The sequence below is a fragment of the Dermacentor andersoni genome, chromosome 4, assembly GCF_023375885.2.
Source record: "Dermacentor andersoni chromosome 4, qqDerAnde1_hic_scaffold, whole genome shotgun sequence".
Taxonomy (NCBI): Eukaryota; Metazoa; Arthropoda; class Arachnida; order Ixodida; family Ixodidae; genus Dermacentor; species Dermacentor andersoni.
The window spans coordinates 12,153,042-12,174,114 of NC_092817.1; the positions used below are offsets into that span (position 1 = coordinate 12,153,042).

The 21,073-nt window shown below is 44.5% G+C and overlaps 1 protein-coding gene across 6 annotated transcripts in view; it reads right to left on the bottom strand.

Annotated features, from left to right (window-relative positions):
* gig (TSC complex subunit tuberin) overlaps positions 1–21,073 on the bottom strand; it is a 134,246-nt gene that overhangs the window by 62,110 nt on the left and 51,063 nt on the right. For all 6 annotated transcript variants that reach the window (XM_055073382.2, XM_055073384.2, XM_055073383.2 and 3 more), the window contains 3 exons: positions 11,713–11,835; positions 6,954–7,357; positions 286–388 (listed from right to left, as the gene is read on the bottom strand). In XM_055073382.2, coding sequence (XP_054929357.2) covers positions 286–388; positions 6,954–7,357; positions 11,713–11,835 — 630 coding nt within the window. The remainder of the gene's footprint in view (positions 1–285; positions 389–6,953; positions 7,358–11,712; positions 11,836–21,073) is intronic.

Genomic DNA, 21,073 nt, shown 5'->3' on the forward strand with positions numbered 1-21,073 from the left:
ACAGAATAGCCTAGACCAAATTGTTGGAAATTTTCACCAAAGCTTACAGCAGTAATGTGCCTAAACCACTTTCACACAGTTCCGCATGGCTCAGATTTTAAATTGGGGTTGGACATTTTACAAACAAACAACTGAGCTAATCCTGAAAAGGAATAAAAGCAATGTAAGCGATTGGTTACTATGGAGCAGAAAAGGTTACAGCATGCAACAGCCTATTTTCAAAGCACACTTTCAAGGAATGTAGAGGTCCGTACAAATTTGGTGAAAGCCATGTGGAGAACTTGCCTTCATAATGAAAGGTGCAAGGTCCTTGCGGAATTCAACGCGGCACTTGAGGAACCACAACGCCACCAAGTGGTGGGCCAATGCCACCACTACTTCACTGAACCTGCATGAAGAGTGAGCAGCAGCTGTTTCACAGGCGGCAGGCAAAAATGAATGCAGTTCAAAGTTGCTGTATTTGCACAAATTTTTGCAGCTTGAAAGTGCCCCTTGTGCTTTACAATACACCTATGACACAACTACCCCCATCTCTCTCTCTCTCTCTCTCTCTCTCTATGATATATATATATATATATATATATATATATATATATATATATATATATTGTAAAGGCGTTTATTAGTCACTGCTGTTTGGGACCGACTGTTGCGCAATGCACGGACTCTCAGCATGAGCAGCATTCACCAGCAAAAGCACTGAAGAGAGCAACCCACTAGAAAGCGCTGAAATCCTTCTATACAATATATATATATATGCATGCAAAGTCACACCTCAGTATAACGAAGTTCTACTTGCAGCAAATTAAATTGTGACTTTTGTTAATTCAAGATTTTAAATTTACTGCAGCAAAAATAACTTTGCAAATTCCCAGAACATTCCTGGTGGATAGTATCTTGTCAGTAATCACTTAAACAAATCACAAGAAGAACGGGCCACAATAGCATGGTTACGAGTGCAAGTACACGCGATGCTGATAGCACCATGAGCAATGTGCACCGAGAGCAATGTTCAAGGCGTCCGAGCGATTCACGTTTTATGTCGCGCTTCACCGTAAATCTTTGATGCCATGGCTAACCATGCTTAGTGCCCACAGCCGTTATCAGATGGCACCCTCAAATTACAAAAAAAAATGCAGAAAGGTATACATATTCGTTCTGAGAAGAACAGAAAAAAAAACATGCTGCAGTTTCACCAGAAAGGTAGAGCATTGATGACAATAGCAAAGAGACAACTGCACAAAGTAAGGTTCATAGATTTATCGATGTTACGTGTGCTCAGGCAAAGATCACTCGATGACCAAGAACACTCACTGTTGCAATGCGAGCTAACCCTTCGCACCGTGCTTCGGAAACTTGAGATTACTAACCGCTAACACTAGACGCATGGGAACAAAATGTGCGTGAAGGCACCAACCATCTCGGCTCAGCCTTTGCACTTGCCAAGAATTACCTCCAAGGCGTGGCCCCCATATGGACAACCGTGTGCGGCTACAGCAAGGGTAGAAGAGCGGAGACGTGCATGCTAAGAGGAGAGGGCGAATAGGCGTGCATGCCCTGCCCCTCTGCCCCCTCTAGCGTGTGCTTGAACACGTTATCGTGCGTTTGCCACCCCCCTGCGCTGAAGGAATCTTCAGCGCTCATGTTACTCGGATTGCTCCGCTTCGTTCTGAAAAATGACACTTTATGTTAGTCCAATGATGTCGGTTGACAATGTTTCGTCCGACGAAGCAGACTACTGCAATAAACAATTCACTCATGCATCTGACGCAAATGCAAGTCATTTCCACTTTACGCTTCCTAAAGGAAATGTGGGTGATATCAGGCCAATGACATTGGGCCGGATGGAGGGCACTGCCCCATACTACTGCTGCAATCAGTCCGCTTCAGTCGCCAACGCAAACCTGCGACACTTCTGCCGTCTGCACCGACCACTGATCAAATGACGGCTCGCACAGCTGTAAATTCTTTACCCCTTCCTTACAAGCGCCAGCCACTCAATGCAAGAAAAGACCACACCTCTATGTCGCAAAGGTCACACGCTGGCAAAATGAGGCCCCTGGGATTGACACCTGCTTACACATGAAGATTCTTTTCTATTTGAAAAATTTGACATTTGACCATTTGAAAAAATTGACAGGACCCCATCCCCCATCTCTTGCTAATACGTCTCCCTAATACACCATGCAGTAACTTATTTAGATTTTGCCATTGTCGGTGGTGGGAGAAGTAAACAAGTTTCATGGCCATATGTATCCGTTGTGAGGCTGTGGCAGATATTGCCAACGGACGAATACAAGTCGCATTGTCGAAATGCTGGCTCTAGAGACATCACTCATTCGACTCCACTTGACCACTTCCCGTGAATTGAAGAAAGAGCAAGAAAGAGGTGTTCCGGGGGGGTGAAGACATAAGGCTCAGCGAATAAAGAAGTCACCATGCGCAACGCAACTGCAATGCAGCTAGACAAGGATGTGGGCCATAGACCTATTCTTTCATGTAGCAACATGCATTCATGATGTACCTTGCAAACGTCCTGAGTAAATTGCACTCACAGTCGCTACTGCACGCTCCTTGTTGGCCGCTGTTCCAGTGTCAGTTGTCGCAAGTGCGGCAATCAAAATTCTCCTCTTCCTTTCTTTCTTCCAACTATCACAAATACTAACTTTTTTTAGAATCAGACGCAATCAAGTTGATGCCAACGTGTAGGGTGTTCTTTTTTCGTGCATTTGTCTTTTTCTTGACAGAAAAAGAATTTTCCCTGATTAGGAGGGGGGGAGGAGCATGTGGAGGCACCCAAGGTTTCCCAGCGGGGCAATGCCATTTACATGGAATATTGTAATGGACAAGCAAGGCACATTCAGATGTTATTTGTGGTTCAGGTGCACCGGTGTAAGCATGGCGCAGTTTTGACACAAGCTGGTTTGCTGCCCTACTGTATCTGTTCTGTAATAAAATTCACAATAAGCATTCTGATGCACGTGAGGGGGCACCGCTGCATGTCAGATGTTGTGAACATTTAGGATTCACATTCCAATCAGTGTTTCAGCGCGAGTGAATTGTGACATTTTTTTGCAGAAAAATCAAATATTAATCCACTGGTCTATGTATTACTGTGAGTTCATCAAGAGCAATTGCCTTCAAGATTAAAGATAACATGCCAAACCGTAAATAATGGAAGGCACATGCAGATGCAGCGGCGGTGCTATACATTGGTTAGACAGATTTAGAGAGGATGAGGTCCCGCCTTCCCCACCTCCCCCAGAGGCATGCCGGCACTTCATTGTTTACAGTATTGAGTGTACAGTAAGATGCCCACTTTTCCCCTTTACGTTCTCTGTATACTCCAATAAGACCTTATAGTGAGTCTGTTTCAAAGGTTCTCCTTAGGACAAAAAGCGCCTCTGATTTACAAGCGGAATAAAACAAATAGCCTTTTGCACAGCCAAAAAGAACGATACTTTTATAACTTGTTTAATCACGAAGTATCTAGAAAACCGGAACTTGTCTGGAAAAGGCTAAATTCTTTCTTGGAAGGTTATTCTAAAGAAAGCACTGGCCCCACTGAGATCAAATTAGATAACGATACTTTCACTGGCTGTAAGCTAGCTGACCTTTTTAACAATTTTTTGCCTCTGTTGCAAGCAGTGTTCATAATACGTCCTGCATGGAATCTATGCCTTCGAGAACACGTGACTCTGCGTATTTGTTTCCCGTGTCCCAGCCAGAAGTTGTAGCAGTGTTCTCGTCCCTCGAAAATAGCTACTGCGCCGACCCTGATGATCTACAAATTCGACCGGTCAAGTACGTGCTTGGCATCATTGCCCCATCCCTAACACATGTGATCAATCTAATCTTTCCTTGTGGCGATTTCCCGAGACAGCTACAAGTTGCTAAAGTCACTGTTATTTTCAAAGGCGGCGACAAAAATAATGTATCAAACTACAGGCCTATTTCCATACTGCCCATTTTTTCCAAAGCTATTGAAAAGTTGATTCACATAAGAATGAACAGTTTTTTGAGTCGCCATAACATCATAACGCCATTTCAATTTGGTTTTAGTAAAAAAACGTTTCATGGAATCCGTGTTACTTCTTCAAAAAGAAATCATAATAGATGGTTTCAAGCATCAACTTTACATACTTGGAATATTTATAGACTATTCGAAAGCCTTTGATTGGATTAATCATACCATACTTTTAAAAAAGCTAGAGTATTACGGATTCCGTGGGGCATTTTACACACTTATGCAAAGCTACTTGAGTGATCGCCAGCAGCAGGTACAACTTAATAACTATAAATCAAGCTTTCGATCCCTAAACAGCGGAGTACCGCAGGGAAGCATCCTAGGGCCTCTACATTTTAATGTATATATTAATGACGTAGTAAGAATAGATGAAAATACCCAATTTATAGTTTATGCTGACAATACTACCTTATTCTTTTTAGGATCAGATTTATTGGAAATTCAATCCAGAGCAAATAACGTACTCGCGAAACTACACACCTGCAGTGTGAACAACTCGCTAACTATAAATATGTCAAAAACAAAAGCGATTTTATTTAGAGCTAAGAACAAGAAAGTCAACTTTGATTTAGCGCTTTCTCTTGGTACATCAAAAATTGAGGTGGTTCCTGCTGTGAAATGTCTTTGCGTACTCTTTAATGAAAACATGTCCTGGGATTCGCAGTCTGATTCTGTTTGTGCCAGCCTTTCTCGCTCGGTTGGTATATTATCGCGCACATGTTTTCTTTTGCCTGAGAAAGCAAAACTGTTGTTGTATAATTCACTTTTCCTTTCAAAACTGTGCTATTGCTACCTTGTCTGGGGAACCACCACAATTTCCAACATTCTGAGGCTTTCCAGATTACAGAAAAAGGCTGTCCGTTCGATTGTCAATGCTCCGTATAACGCACACACAGGGCCCATCTGTAAAAACCTAAACGTAATACCTGTTCTCGACTTGTATGATTCTTTACTAATGACACGCTACAAACAAGGCATTAAAACAAACAATCTGTGCTTGAAAGAACTTGCTAATTTGACTGAAAGAATGCATGTTTATGACATGCGCGAAATCACGTTTTGGTTTACACCACGGGCCCGTACCAACTATGGCCAACAAATGCCTAGTCTTTTAAACAACCAACATTGTTTCCTGTAATGCTGCTGCTGTTAAGTTTTGATTTTGTGCTGAAAAGTTTCTCCAAGTTTCATAAATTTAGATGTCATGCATAAAAGTAAAGCATTTCCATTTTAATGTTAATTTCAATGCCCTTAGTCTTTTTTTTTCTTTTCAAACATATAGTTTTGGCATTGTAAGCTTGTCGCATACGAACATTTCCTGTTGCCCCTGTGAAAGTGCAACTATCGGGTACAGACCCCGTCAAGCTTCTGGCTTTTAGTCTGTGCCCCCAGCATTTTTGTACATGCTGTAATGTACTGTAATGCCGAAATAAAATGAATGAAGGAATGAATGAGCACATCATTGGAAAGAGGGAGAGGGAAGGGGTTCCACGGCACTCTGGGAAAACTGGTGGGGTTCCTCAAGGCCAGAAAGTTTGAGAACCCCAGCATTACACAAACTGTTTCCTGCATGTCATGAGAGCAAAACATGACAAAGTGCAGCTCTGACTTCAAACAATGAAAACCAAGCTCAATATGTGAACAACTATTAAATCTGCAGCGCATACTCCATACCAAAAATGCCAGCTGAAATCAGTGGCAGCAGAAAGAGTGCCGCTCCCTAAAGGAGACGCAATGCTGCATAAAAAAGTCGTACAGAAACAAGACACAAACAAAAAGCATTATTTCTATGTTCTGACCAGCCAAAACTATAATCTGAATATGAGGCACGCCATAGTGGGGGACTCTGGATTCATTTTTAATGCTTGGCTTTCAGGGTTCTTTAACGTGCACCCAATGCACAGTACAAGGGCATCTTGCATCTGGTCCTCATCCCAATGTCGCTGCCGCAGCTGGGATTTGATGTTGTGACCTCGTTCTTACCAGTGCAACACCATGGCCACTAAACCACCACAGCGGGCAGAAACAAGACATCACTGTTGTGGGGTCCGCACACCCATGCTCTTGGGACAAAGGAATGACAACACAGTAGTGCAAACAATCACAAGGCATTTATTGCACCTTTCATAGATCAATGCCTGCTAGCCGAGTTGCTATCCACAAAACATGCCTATGGGCGCGCAACGAATCTAGAAGTTCGACTCACCGCGACCGGATAACGAGAGAATATGTTCGCCCTATGCTGGATCCCAACGCCTGGTCGTTCACGTGTACGGTCACGCGAACGGTGGCTCTTTCGCACGAGGCCTCACAAGACGGTTTCGCAGAAGCATGGATCGGCGCACGCGTGGCACGTCTGCGTTGCTTGCCGTCCCGAACCAAAGAGCAAGCGCCTTGTCTTTCCCACACCCAAGTAACCCCGCCGTGAGGCGGCGTTAGCAGTGCAACACATGCACCATCTCTCGCACTGCACTTCAACCACTGCGACCGCCGCGGGTGCCAGGACACGCGGCGAAGCCGCACTGCAGGAGACGGGAGCTATGCGGGAAAACAAGATATCAAGGGACGCATGAGAGTCGCGCATCCCCACACTGTGCAGTTGTATTTGCTCCTGTTTCTGCCCTTGTTGATTTTTTTTTTCACAGTTCTACCTCTTTTATCACAGAAGCTATTGTATAGTTTCATACACCTTTGGTTAGTCATGGCATAACTTTTAGGTCACCATGCTAAAGATACTAAGCAATAGACACGAACACAATTGGACAGGTTGGCAGCAAGAACCAAACTCCATTTGTACGGCTGTGTGGATTAAAAATGAAGCGCTGGAGTGTGTTAAAGGTGGCATCCAGAGAAAGAAAACTACACTGAAAGGAGGCTCTCTTTTTTGTAGCAAACTAACAGGCCCACAAAAAGGCAGTTGGCTCACCTTGCTGGATTGGTGTACGGCAGGGCGATGGCAAACACCTTCCGGTACTCAGCAGCCACAAAACTGGCATAGAGCTGGGGCACACGGATTAGGCAGGCAAGGAACTCGAGTACAGGCAGTGATACTGCCACAGTGGGCGACAGCTGAGCAAGCCGCTGCAGCAACTCAGGCAGTATCTTGGCCGTGGCTGGTCGCAGCTCCAGGGCTGCCAGGGCAAGTGCCCGCAGGCACAGTGCTGCTGCGGGCTTGCAGCCAAGCCCAGACTCTAAGACGTGCAGCAGCAAAAGCGGTGACTGAGCATCCAACTCTGCTCGGTATAACACCAGTGCACTGGCCACTGGATAGAGCAGAGCTTCTCCACCGGCAGTGCGCACCTTGTCCAGCAACTTGCGGTCGCCAGCTACCTGCAAGGCCAGTGACCTTAGTTCTGGCCTGGTTGATGTTTCACACACAGCACCTAATAAAAATTTTATTACCAGAGTGCATTCCGGAGCAGTAATTGCAGAATCACCACAAAGATCAGTGGCAGTACAGTTGAACCTACTTACAATATTCAAGAGCCAAGAAAATCCCACTGTTATAACTGATAATCGTACCATCAGGGTTGCATAAGAAAGGCAGAGGGGACAAACATTCAAGCATTTTAATTAGACCGAAAGTGCAGTCACTTATATCATTACTGGTTTTAACAACACTTGGAAAAGGAAGGTGAAAAGGAAAGAAATGTGAAATCCAGAAAAAGAAAAAAAATAATGTGAGTCACTTCATCAAACCCGCCACTCTGCCGCGCATGCTGCACAGCATGCCTTCATCAAACCTCTCCCTTCTCCTGTCCACCAAGCCCCCACCCTCCGATGTCAACAAGAGGGTGGAAGGGAGACAGGAGAGGGGTGCGCAAGGCTAGCAATGCGATGCGGGCGTACTGCATAGGGTGTGCGGCACAAAAGCGTGCGTGACAACACTGCCTGCACATTTTTTTCCATCTTTTTTCTGTTTCTTCAAGGCAATGCAACGAAGGCATGCTGTGCAGGGTGCGCGGCACTAAGGTGGGTGTGACGAAGCAGCTTGCATTTTTTTTTTCTGCACGGATTTTGCTTTCTTTTTTTGTTTCAGCTGACATACTCAGGAGCCAGAGCCAGATTTAATTGTTATAACTCATAATGCCGCATGAGAGCATCGTAGTATGCGGTTTATTTTACCATAGAACACGTGCAAAAATTGACAGTGCATCCACTGCTCATTGTTATATCCGATATATTGTTAAAACTGGTATCGTTATAAATGGGTATGCCTGCAATGCTTTCTTTATTTACTTCCTTTTTCCTTCTTTCACTTCTTGCATGTCACTTTTGAGCAGCCAGCCAGTGATCTTCCTTTTCCCCAGCACAGTCGTTCCATGCATGTATCCCAAAATTAAATAAAAGAACAAAACAACGACACGAAACCAGTTCTCAAGCGTGACACACAAGCAATCAGGTCATCATCACCATCATCATCATCATGAGCCTATTTTATGCCCACTGCAGGACGAAGGCCTCCCCCTGCGATCTCCAATTGCCCCTGTCCTGCGCCAACTGATTCCAACCAGCGGCCACGAATTTCCTAATTTCATCGCTCCACCTAGTCTTCTGCTGTCCTCGACTGCGTTTCCCTTCTCTTGGTACCCATTCTGTAACCCTAATGGTCCAACGGTTATCTAACCGGCGCATTACATGACCTGCCCAGCTCCATTTCTTTCTGTTAATGTCCATTAGAATATCAGTTATACCCGTTTAGCATGAATCTATTTACTAACTTAGCTGCTGGTAGGCAAAGTTTCTGCTTAGCATAGTGAACACATTGAAGTGACACGCACAGGCAGTGATAAGGGAGTCATTGCCTGTGCGTGTCAATTATATATGCCTCTACAACATCCTTGTGGTGGCCTTCATAACCTTCATGACCATAAGGTGGTGGCCTTCACAAGTAAACATTTTAGAACTCTTAAAAAGTGCTGCTGAAGGTGATCTGACCAGAGTTCTTCAATCATTAAACTCCTCATTAGCCCCATGCTTCATATTGCAGACCCAGCAACTGGCAAAAAGCATGGAAGTTTGCAGACTGTCACATCACTTATGGGCAATAAAACTACCTAATTATAAAATGTCTTCTTTCTGAGCATGACAAATACAAAAAAAAAGGGGGGGGGGGCAGTTTCACCAGCAATAGCAAGATTTAGCGTAACCATATTTAGAATTGTGTTTGAACTCCTTGTAGGTATTCTAACCATACGTGGATGTGACATGTTGGTGCAAAACCGCATGCAAGGCAACCTCTGCTAGGCAGAAGGAAGAGTGCCCAGGCAGCTACCAGGTGTCTCACAATGCTGGCGCGATGAGGTGCTTCGCCAGTGGTGTTGCAGGTGTCACACCTCGATGGTACGTGCGAAGAAGCTAACAGACACGGACGGTGTTATTCAGCACCGTACTAGATCACAGTATTAGATCAGCTTGATGTTCACTGCCTGTTCCACTCAGACCAGTGCATACAAACCAGTGCCAGTAGTCAGATGCCAGCAGGCAGTTGTTTCTTCAGCAGGTGAATGCCATGATGAGTGAGAACCCTGAAAGGCCAATTATGACCATTGCCGAACAGCTTGAAGGGGCAGAGCCAATAGCCAAGCTCTCTGCGCACGATGCCATTATGCACCGCTCTCAAGTAATAGATTTGCTTGCTCCCACAGTGCCTACATAACCTAAGAATGGCAGGCTGCAAACATCTGCAGCCACGTCACCCTCAATGTTGTTTCCATAGTTCATAAGTCCATAAGCCTGCTACACTGCCATATACGGGTAGCGTCAATGAGAGGGAGACAAACAAGTAGCCACACAATGTTAAAAACTCGCTAAAAAAGCTGCTATTGTCACATAGTAGTGACGATTAATAATACAGCAGCAAATCTGTGAATGATGAAACTAACTTTTATTGGGTGAACTTATGCCCACAAAAGCAAGTTACTCAAAGCACAGCAATAGTGGCAATTGCGGTCAGCGATCGGCGAAATTACACAAGAGATTTACACAAGAAATTGCACAAGTCCACATGTCACTGTTGTGGAAGAACTACCCAACATTAAAATGCACTATGTAATCCGAGCATGCAGCAGTTATCGAAGGCCGGAGACAGCTTTATTCAATAGACCTAGAAAACAACGGTAAAGGAAACAATGTAAAAAATTCAGAATGAATCCAATTAATCCTAGATATAACGAAGTAGGTAAACCTTGTTATATAAAAATTGAAATTTTTGTGCAAGTATGTATAATCACCAACATATATATATTTTTTTTTTTGCATGGAACACGTAAAATTTTCTGAGTTATCCGGCAATCAAAAAATGCGAATTTCAATGAGTTGTTTTGTTGAATTTTGTTGAGTCAGTGAATGAAGATGCGGTTTTATGCCTTGCCAACAATATCTTCACATCGGCAACACGAAGCCAAGTCTGCGAAGCTTTCACAATAGTGTCACCCACAGTGGGACACAGCTATCATGAAGAGGGCAGGCAGAAGAGAACGAATGCCTCATCTGCCTCTCGCTTCAACGAGTCTCCGACATTCGGGGTAACGCAATCTCCAGCACTAAACACACAGGAACACAGTGTGTGTGCCCTATTTCGCAGGTAATCTGTGGTGGATGCAAAAAATGGGTGAGTCGAGATGGCCATGGTTTCATGTGCGCTGTCTTCTCAGGCGTTTAGTGCTGGAAGTTTAGTAGACTTCAAGTTTCCGAGATGCATTGAAGCGAGCGGCAGACAAAGCACTTACTCCCTACTGTCTGCACTGTTCATGACTTAGCATCATCCCTGTGCAAGTGACATTATCGGCCGTGGTGGTGGAGTGGACGCAAAAGCTTTGCATGCTCCACTTCATGCAGTAGATGTGAAGATATTGTCTACAAGCTATGAAACTATATATTTGATTGCGAACTCTTGCATTAACAAACTTGTTTTTTCCAATTACCCGGTAATTTGAAAAATTTTACACCCCTTTTGTGTAACCAAAATCCTTCAGCAACTACTTATTTGAATAAAAAAGGTTGAGTTTCAATATCACGAAATTTCTATATAATGAAGTAAAGTGCCAAATTTACAAATTTTGTTATATCAAGGTCTAACTGTATTGAAATTGTGGTTACTGAGGTTCAAAATGTGCGGTGTTCTATGGGCGGAAATAAAAATTAAGATACTTTGTTATATAGGGCATTTCGTTATACTGAAGCTTGTTATGTCTAGATTTAATTGTATTTTGATTCATGACTGAAATATTGTTTCTATTCCTACAAGCACTATTATATTCTTAAATACGTTGCATACTTGGTAGAGTAACAATGCATCGGACAGGCAAATGGAAGAAAACGAACAAAGTGCGAACTGACAACCAAATTTTACTGCGCCCAGCGCGTAGACAAACCATATGAAGCTTTTTGCATCCTCAGGAAAGGAGACAGGTGCATGAATGTGCCACTGATGTCACTACACAACAAAGAAACCAAATTTCTTTCACATGTACATTTGGTGCCAATTTTTTCTGTGTATTTTACGTGCTTGTCTTTTTCTAGTCTCTTTTTCTCCTTATGCACAATATAGTGCCTTGTGTGCAATAAATTTTGTTGACAGTGAGCGCTTTCTCCGTATCCTTCCATTTGTCCTGTCCCATGGGCTGTTACCCTATTAGCTACATGTACCAACCCACCCAAGTTAGTCCTCTTTTGCTACTCACATGGCTGATGAGCCAACTGGAGAGACGGCGCAGGGAAAGCCGCCCACATAACACCACTGCCCGATCCCGCAGCAGGCCTGGAAGCCCTCGAAGCAGTGTGCTCAGCACGGACCCATCAGTCTCCTGCACAGCAAGAAAAGACGGCCACTGATACAGAGTACCTTGTGTTTCACCTCACAATTTCTGTGCTGACATTAACGTTACAAACACGTAAATGTGCAGCATGTGGCAGTGGACATTCAGAGTTCTCTAGGTAAGGCTATAAATGCAGCTAGAATCTGGGGAGGTGGTCAAGTGTTAAGAAGCTAAGACCCTTGCACCTGATTAATAAGCCATAGCCGCACTCATTATCAAAGTTAACCAGATGAAGCACTTAAGCCAGAGCAACCATGCACAGTTTGTACAGACTTCCACACCCTTTAATGCCCTTTAAAAGAATTTTCAAGAATAATGTGGCCCACAACGTGCCACATTCTCATTGCATTTTTCACTTCTCTGCCAACATATGCATTACATTCACGGTACAGCGTCATATGGCTTATCCCTCATGACAAGGAGCATGAACTGGCCCCCAGAAAGCACACAGTGCCCAGCCAAAGCAAAGTGACCAGAGGGGAGGGGGGAGGGGGGGCTACAAAAGCAAATGAAGGGACAAAACAGTGAAGAAAGCAGAAGAGGGGAACCTGCACCTCTTTCTCACTCGTCCACTGTGGGGATTTTCAGCTTTGCGCTAGTCATATTAAGCATAACGCGTGTACTGTAGCACCAGCTTTAAATTTTAGAAGCACTGCAGTAATGTTACTGGCCCATGCTTTTCTGTAGCAGTTCTAGAAGCAGCCGAATGTGTTCTAGAGCAGTAAAAATGGGCTTCCAGAGCAGGTTTATGAAAGTGATTGCAAAGCATATATGGAGCTTTTCCAATGGGCAAGCCATGCAAAAGCAATAAGTTGCTGATTGTTTACAACCTCCATTGAAACATCAAAAATGAGACCACTGCTCCATCACAGTCTTCACAATGGACTGCAATGAAACAAGCAGTGGTGTCCAAACATGTGCTGAAAACACACTAAGGTGGCATATAAAAGCATGGAAGCACTTGGACAGGCTACCTGTGGACTTGGAAGACATTTTTCAGCACGATCTCACTGCTATAATGCATAAATGTGCCCTGTAAGATGGTGCAGTCTATAAAACAAAAAGCTATGTTGATAATACAGCAGAAGCTCATGTAATAAGCGCCCGTTCCCCCCTCACCGTCACTTATATAAAACTGAATTTTTTAATATTTTTATATAGTCACTGCTCCGTCATTAGTTATCTTCATATTGTACTCATTATTTAAAGATGAAGTTGTAAGTGTGATAAAAATGCTGTAAACTTTTTAAATTTCACGAGTTACAACATACTATGTTTATATTAGAGGGGCCCTGAAACACCTTTGTAATTAATCATAGAATGACATCACTATTAAATTATGTCAACTTGCAAATCTCCTGCCACATAAATTTTTCTAATCCTTCAAGCAGAAGCAATGTTAGATGCGGTTACTGGAACGATGAGAAACTTTTGCTCTCCTTCCATTTCGACTAGCGAACTAGATGCTACACAGCGGGGACAGCAAAGGGGTGCGAGGGAGCAATACCCCACTTGCCCCGCCCAAAGGCGGCAAGATGACTCGTGGCCGCCACGGCATCTATGCTACACTTGTCTTGGAGGCTACACACAGCAGATGCAGCAATGCACAACTGTCATGTATTGTGGGATTCTCACCCGTGCTCTTGGGTCAAAGGAACGACAACACAGTAGTGCAAACAATCACAAGGGCATTTATTGCACCTTTCATAGATCAATGCCTGCTAGCCAAGTTGCTATCCCCAAAATGTGCTGATGGGCGCACGACAAATCGCAGAAGTCCGACTCACCGCGACCGGATAGCGAGCAAATATGTTCGCCCCATGCTGGATTCGAACGCCTGGTCGTTCGCACGTACCGTCACGCGAACGGTGGCACGTTCGAACAAAAGCCTTCGCGAGACGGTCTCGCAGAAGCATGGATCGGCGCACGCGCGAAACCTCCACGCTGCTTGCCGATCTCGAGCCAAAGAGGAAGAGTTTTCTCATTTCAGCGTCCAAGTAACCCCGCCGTTAGCAGCGCAACACTCGCGCCATCTCTTGTACTGCGCTTCAACCAGACCGACTGCCGCGGGCATCACGCAGGCCACGCGGCGAAGCCGGATTGCAGGAGATGGGAGCTATGCGGAAAAACAACATATCAGGGGACACGTGAGAGTCGCGCATCCCCACAGTGTAGACTGGTAGAGAAAAGAAGAAACGGTGTTTCTGTCTTTTTGAGATCGCAGAAATAAATATTTTTTCATTTCTATAGCTCAAATAAGCAATAACTGTATTACTGAGGATGTTCTCACGATCACGAAATCAACCAATAGCTGTTGCGGACTCCACTGCTTGCGATGATACTGCACAAAGACGTTGCGAAGAAGAGAGCAAGAGATTTTTCACTGTTTTTGACACGACATTGTAAATTCCCTGCTGCATGCAGTGCATTAGTATTTGGTTCACAAGTTCACAGGAGCCTCGTTGACAGATTGGTAACGTTTTATTACCATGTTCAAGAAGTGTTTCAGGGCCCCTTAAGAACTTGTGCAATCATATTCGAAGACAACTCCGATTTGTTTTAATCTTGCAGAGTGCTTCTGTTGAGAGATATTGGTTATCAAAACTGACACTAAGTGGGCTAATTTCGCATTTATAGGCACGAGTCCTGACACAACCCAATCCAATGCTAGTAGTTTACTATGGAGGAAAGTGGAAAGTCTTGCTTTGCCAACTGAGAGAAGGGATGCAGGCAGTGGTAGGAATGGCAACTTCTGGGGTAAAATCAATTTCATTGCTTTTTACAATGCCAGCGATACGAAAAACCTAATTTTGCTCTGTGTAGTGCTTCAGTGATATATCTATTTGAAATACTACTGCGATGGTTGATAACATGGGGCATTTTCCGTTTGCTTTTTGCAAAGTACAGATATGCTGTCAAATTAAGCTGTGTTACAAGAATTCAGTTTGGAGATTTCTGCCTACATGCGAGCACAAGTTGCGCACAAGCATACTTGGTAGGTGCTCATGGAAGCTGATGGCAGATCGCTTGTGAACTCTATCTTGGCTCTACAACCACCAGTCTAGCGCATGAGTGTAATCTCACGACCAATCACCTACTGGTCTGAAGATACTGATGACAAGCTTGGTGCGATGGCAGATTTCCATCAAAGTAGCTAGGCAGGCTAAGCAGCTAAAGTCCTAACCAGTGTCGCTTTGTCAGTTGTGGTTTGGAGCGGAGTAGATGAAAATCTTAGTAGCAGCCGGACAATGTTCCTAAAGCCGTTAAATCGTATCGCCAACGAAAGTGCAGGTCTAGCTCAGCACCAGCACATGCGTTTGCTGCCACCTAAGAAGAAACCAGAAGCAACATTGCTCCATTGCCTAAGCAACTTGCACATGGCAGTTCAAGGTATTGAAAAAGAAAAATATTCGGATATCACGCACTGTGGGAATCTATGTAAGCGAAGCTTTCTATGCTGTTTGCTTTGACTGACTATAATTAGCGGAGATGTTGATGGCAAATATGTCATTTCCTCAGCGTTTAATTCAATAGGAGAGTGGTGAGTTGATAAATGTTACCTCATGTGCACCACTACTGTTTGTCCGCGTAGTACACAGAACACACAGGGAGAGGTGTTTGCTTGAGGCGTTGTGCGCCATTGTTCGTACTCTCCGAGAGGGTTGAGCAGTACCATTGCCTCACATTGCACATCACAACGTCGCAGAAGTGTTAAAAATTAAATTAATTATGAGGCTGTACATGCCAAAACCACAATTGGATTATGAGGTATGCCTGAGGCTGTGATTATGAGGATTATGATTAGTGGCGACTCCAGATTAATTTTGACACCCTTGTGTTCTTTAAAGTGCACCTAAATCTAAGTGCACAGCATTTTTTTATTTCATTCCCATCAAAATGCAGCTGCCATGGTTTAGGGTTGAAAGCGCAATCTCGAGCAATGCCATAGCCGTCAAGCTACCGCAGCAGGCACAAAAGTGTAGATTCGACGTGCAACTGCTTACGTAGCACTGCCTGACCCTACAGTGTTTTAATGCGGCTTTGTGTCTGCAATGCCCTACATCAGTTGTCCACTTGACAAATTTGCATGCCGTTTATTTTTCAGAAATAGCAGAAGCGTGTTGTACCGTACCTTCAGTTTGACCGCAACCGCTGTTTCCTTGCCTTTTAACGTCATCTTTTCCTTCTCCTGCTCTCTAACCATGTACGGAAACTGTGAGAGGGGCAAGGCTGTTATTCACTCATTTCGTGACTGCGTCAATTCTACCGATTTTCAGCGTCCTCTGCCCCCTCCTCTGTATGTTTCTATTTACGTCCCCTCTGGACTTGCATGTTAGTAGAAAGTTAAGTACTGCAGTTTCTGCAATGCTTTTGAAGGAGGTAACCAGATAATTACAGCTGTCAAGAGGCTAATGTCATGACACTCAGGGACCCCAGAGGGCATCGTGCACATGCCATGCAATGTAAAGATCCAAACAAGTTTCTCGTGTCGACTTTCCTCTCTGCTATGCTCCTGCCATGTACATACACGATCTGAACCCCCCCCCCCCATGCAGTGTGCAAGGAAACAACAGCAGCAGCACAAAAGTCGAAGGAAGAGGCAAAGAAAGCTCCGCTTTAAAAAATTCGACAATTACGATACTTCCTAATGCGAAATTTGAATGCAGCTCTATACTTGTTTTCATTTCGCAATATATTGAGGCAAAGAATTTGAGAGAGACATGTAGCAGAGTTGGCAATTGTCGAAAATCTGATCTGCGGGTCAAGTGCGTCGGCTTTTATACATGACTTGTCGAAGGTTCTAGTGTAATCATTGGTGCCGCGTGGCTTCCAGAACTACACAATTCGCATCGCGCATACAATCAGCCTACAAAACAATCGCAAACCATGACTATCGAAACAAGCACAAATGAGACCAAACCAAGCAAACCAAACAAGCGGAAGCGAGAGCTAACACGAGCAGACGATAGTACAAAATGAGCGGTGCAGCTGAGACCAGATAGGAGTACACATCCAGCGGCAGGGCAGTTGAAACCAGTTGCCTGTGCACACGTCACTGAAGGGGCCGCTCTCATTGGTCTCCGCCGTTCGCGGCTCGTGTTTTTCATCTGCCACTCCGCATTTGCTCTTCCAGCTTTCGCTGTTGTGGTCGTTTGCTCGGTTACGCCACTGCCGCTGCACACCGCAAGAATGGGCAATTAAATTGTGCTTTAAAAGCAGAACCTCTCTACACAATGGCCCACAGAAGCACGGAAGAAACAGCGGCACAATTCAGGCTTGGCTCGGTCCACTGCTCATCCAACGTAGCCACTGGCTCACACTACATCGCTTTCAGTGGTGCGGCAAAATGGCGTTTAAGGACTTTGTTCTGTTTTGTCCAAGTATCTCTTTCCGCCATGGTAGGAGCAGAGTTATCAGATTTAGCTAAAATGGAGCAGGACATAGCAGGATTCATCTCTGGGTGCAGTTCAGCGCAATTGGCACAGCAGTAACATCCCTGGCATTGTTTCGTTACAGTGCTTGCTGCGACCGCAGTCACCTACCATGAAAAATCAGTTGCATAATCGGACTTTATCTACATTACCCAAAGAAATCAAGGGTTTTCAAGGGGGTTAAATAATTGCTGTACATTTAAGGCCTCAAAATTTTAATTTTCTATTACAAGTGTTTTAAAGGGTTTCAGGGACCTGTGCACACTCTGACACACCATGATGTAAAAAAGCAAGAAAAAGTCACAGTTTTTCTCGAACGTGAAACATCGATTACGATAGCAAATCAGTAGACAACTATACGAAGTAAGCATAGTAGTTTTATCGGCTGTATTAACTTGTAAACATTCGCTTACTATCTGAATTAACAAGGATGGTGTCAACGCTCACAAACAAACATGAACACATCACACTCGATGAGTGCGGATACTCGCTGTCGAAACACTGGTGTGAGAATGTGCGGCAGCAGCAGGGAGCAAAGTGGCCTCCATACGGTCTATCGCTTCAATGCAAGAGTAGCGAGAAAACAGTGCGCACAAAGGTGTGAGAGCCATCTGCACATCCCTTTTAAGGTACGGTGTGCGTGACTGCACACGGCCATGCAAAGTGCGCACTTGTTGGCACAGTCGAAGCCTGCCCCCCTCCCTCCTGCACTGCCTCCCCGCTTTTCTCCATATATGGCGCACGAGATTGAGCCATAATTGTCAGTTCCCATTGCACCCGATCGCAAAATGCGCAGTTGCTGCCAGAGCACAGCACTGCCCACCCCTTCGTCCCTCCAACCCACGGCCTTTCGCGCGATGGAAGATGGCGCCTTTGCTCTCCACTTTCTTCCTTCGCACATGCCAGATTGAACCGCGATCGCCGGCTCACCCTCGCACGCTCTGATTCGCATATACACCATAGAGCACGAGGTGATGATTTTATCGCCCGTGGATTTTATACGGACCCTGAATGAATGTTTGATGTTTTATGGCGCAAGGGCCAAGTATGGCCAAAGAGCGCCATGTCCGTGGTAATGACTTCGCAGTGTAATCATGAGTTCGATGAAGTTGGTGTGACGTGGCTGTAGAGGGGCCTTAAAAATGGTCGCGTTAAAGTGCGTAAAATCTGTATAATAAGATTATGTCGATGACTTATGACGTGTACTATGAACACTAAGATGCACTTAAAAAGAATGATACGATGTGTAAAAATATATAAGGTTATAAGATATGCTAGAGCACTACTGCCTCCTTAGAGTCCTTGAAAAACAAGGGCCTGGAGGCATGTGCTATGCAAAACTGTTATCGCAGTGGCATCCTCTGGAGCGAGGATGCTCTATGAATTTAATGGGCATATAACGTGTAGTACGACATCATTTAAATAGTTGAGGACTGCCTTGGTGTCAAAAAGCGGTTCCTTACCAAGAAACATAGTCGGGTGCAGAGGGATGTAATGTTGGTAAGCAAGCGGAAAATGTTTCTTTCTCTCCGTTTCGGCTTCCCGACACTCCAGGAGCACGTGGAGGATGGTAAGCCTCTCACCGCATCTACCACAGATTGGAGGTTCACTTCCAGTAAGCAGATAATTATGGGTGCCAAATGTGTGTCCTATTCTGAGGCGACAGAATAGGACATCTGTTCGCCGAGATTTTGTTGGGGAGGGCCAAAAACCTAACTGTGGCTTTATACCGTGCAGTTTATTATTTATTTCTGCGTCCCACATGCGTTGCCAGTGGTTTCGCAGTTTCTTTCGTATGTAAGGTTTCAGATCTGTGTGAGGCATCAAAGCAGTATTATTAACAGCAGGGAGTGCAATTGACGTAGCCATCTGGTCTGCCAAAATGTTACCTTCGATTCCCCTGTGGCCGGGTACCCAGCATATGATGATTTGCTGGTTAGATAGATAAGCTTTGCACAGGTCAGAATAGACCTCAGTAAGTACAGGGTTTTTATGTTTGTAGGGTGACATTAAGGCCTTCACCACACTTAGGGAGTCTGTATATATAACAGCTTTTTGGAGTTTTGATTTCCGTATATGCTTTACAGCCGACCATATAGCATAGGCCTCTGCCGTAAAGATACTTGTTTCTGGATGTAGTACATCGGATTCTGAAAAAGATGGACCGACGGCTGCATAGGATACTCCGGCATGTGACTTGGAAGCGTCTGTGTAGAACTCTGTGCATGAGTGCTTGTACTGAAGTTCTAGGAAATGCATTCGTATTTCGAGTTCTGGTGCGTGTTTTGTAAGTCTTACAAAAGACATCACATTCTATCACTTGCCAGTGCCAAGGCGGTAGCTGCTTCGCTGGAGGCATGAAGCGGTATTCAAAGATTGGAACATCCATTTCCACGCTAAGCTCCCTCAAACGGAGTGAGAAAGGCTGTCTCACAGAGGGTCGATTACGGAAAAGTGCAGTACATGTAGAATCGTTAATAGTTTCACAACACGGATGTTCAGGATTAGAGTGTACTTTAAGGAAATATGTGAAGCTGGTGTAAGATCTCTGCAGATTGAGTGGCCACTCATTCGATTCTACATAGAAGCTTTGAATGGGGCTAGTTCTGAATGCGCCTGTGGCCAAACGGATACCAAGGTGGTGGATGGGATCCAGCATCTTTAGTGCACTCGGGGCGACAGAGTTGTACACTATGGCGCCATAGTCTAACCGTGATTGAATGAGGCTCTTTAAATATTCATTATACATTTCCTGTCGCTACCCCACATAGTGTGTGATAGCACCTTAAGTAAGTTCATAGTTTTTAGACATTTAGTTTTGAGATATTTTATGTGCGAGATGAAAGTAAGCTTAGAGTCAAGTATTACACCTAGAAATTTCTGTTCTTTGTTGACAGGTATTTGTTGTCCACCCAGTTCCATGCACGGGTCTGGAACCAGGCCTCTCTTTCTTGTAAAGAGAACACATGAACTTTTGTGGGGGTTGACTTTAAATCCATTTTCGTCTGCCCACTTAGATATCTTGTTCAAACTCTGCTGTACTTGTCTTTCGCACACTGCCTGGTTACAGGATTTAAAACCTATTTGTATGCCATCTACGTAAACGGAATAAAATATAGCTGGTGGTAATGAAGCACAGAGTGTGTTCATTTTAACTATAAAGAGCGTGCAGCTGAGCACACCTCCCTGGGGTACACCAGTCTCCTGTATAAATGGACGTGATAGTACATTCTCGACTTTCACGCGGAAGGTACGGTTGGACAGGTAACTTTCTATCAGTTTTAGCATATTGCCACGGATGCCCATTCTCGACAAGTCTCGCAAGATTTTGTACCGCCATGTTGTGTCGTACGCCTTCTCCATATCGAGAAATATCGATAGGAAAAACTGTTTGTGTACGAAAGCGTCGCGGATATATCCTTCAATACGTACAAGATGATCGGTTGTGGACCGCCCTTCTCTAAAGCCACACTGATAGGGATCCAGCATTTTGCTCAGTTCAAGGAAGTGAATTAGTCGCCGATTAATCATTTTTTCAAATACCTTACAAAGGCAGCTTGTGAGGGCTATCGGGCGGTAACTTGCCACTGAGGAAGGGTCTTTGCCATGTTTCAAAACAGGGACCACAATGGCTTGTTTCCATGCGGTTGGAAAGTATCCCACAGCCCAAATAGCATTAAAAAGTGCGAGTAGTGTAACTTGCATGTCATTGTGTAGGTTTTTGATCATTTCATACATTATTCTGTCCGATCCTGGTGCAGAGCTCTTGCATGCGCTCAAGGCAGCTCTCAACT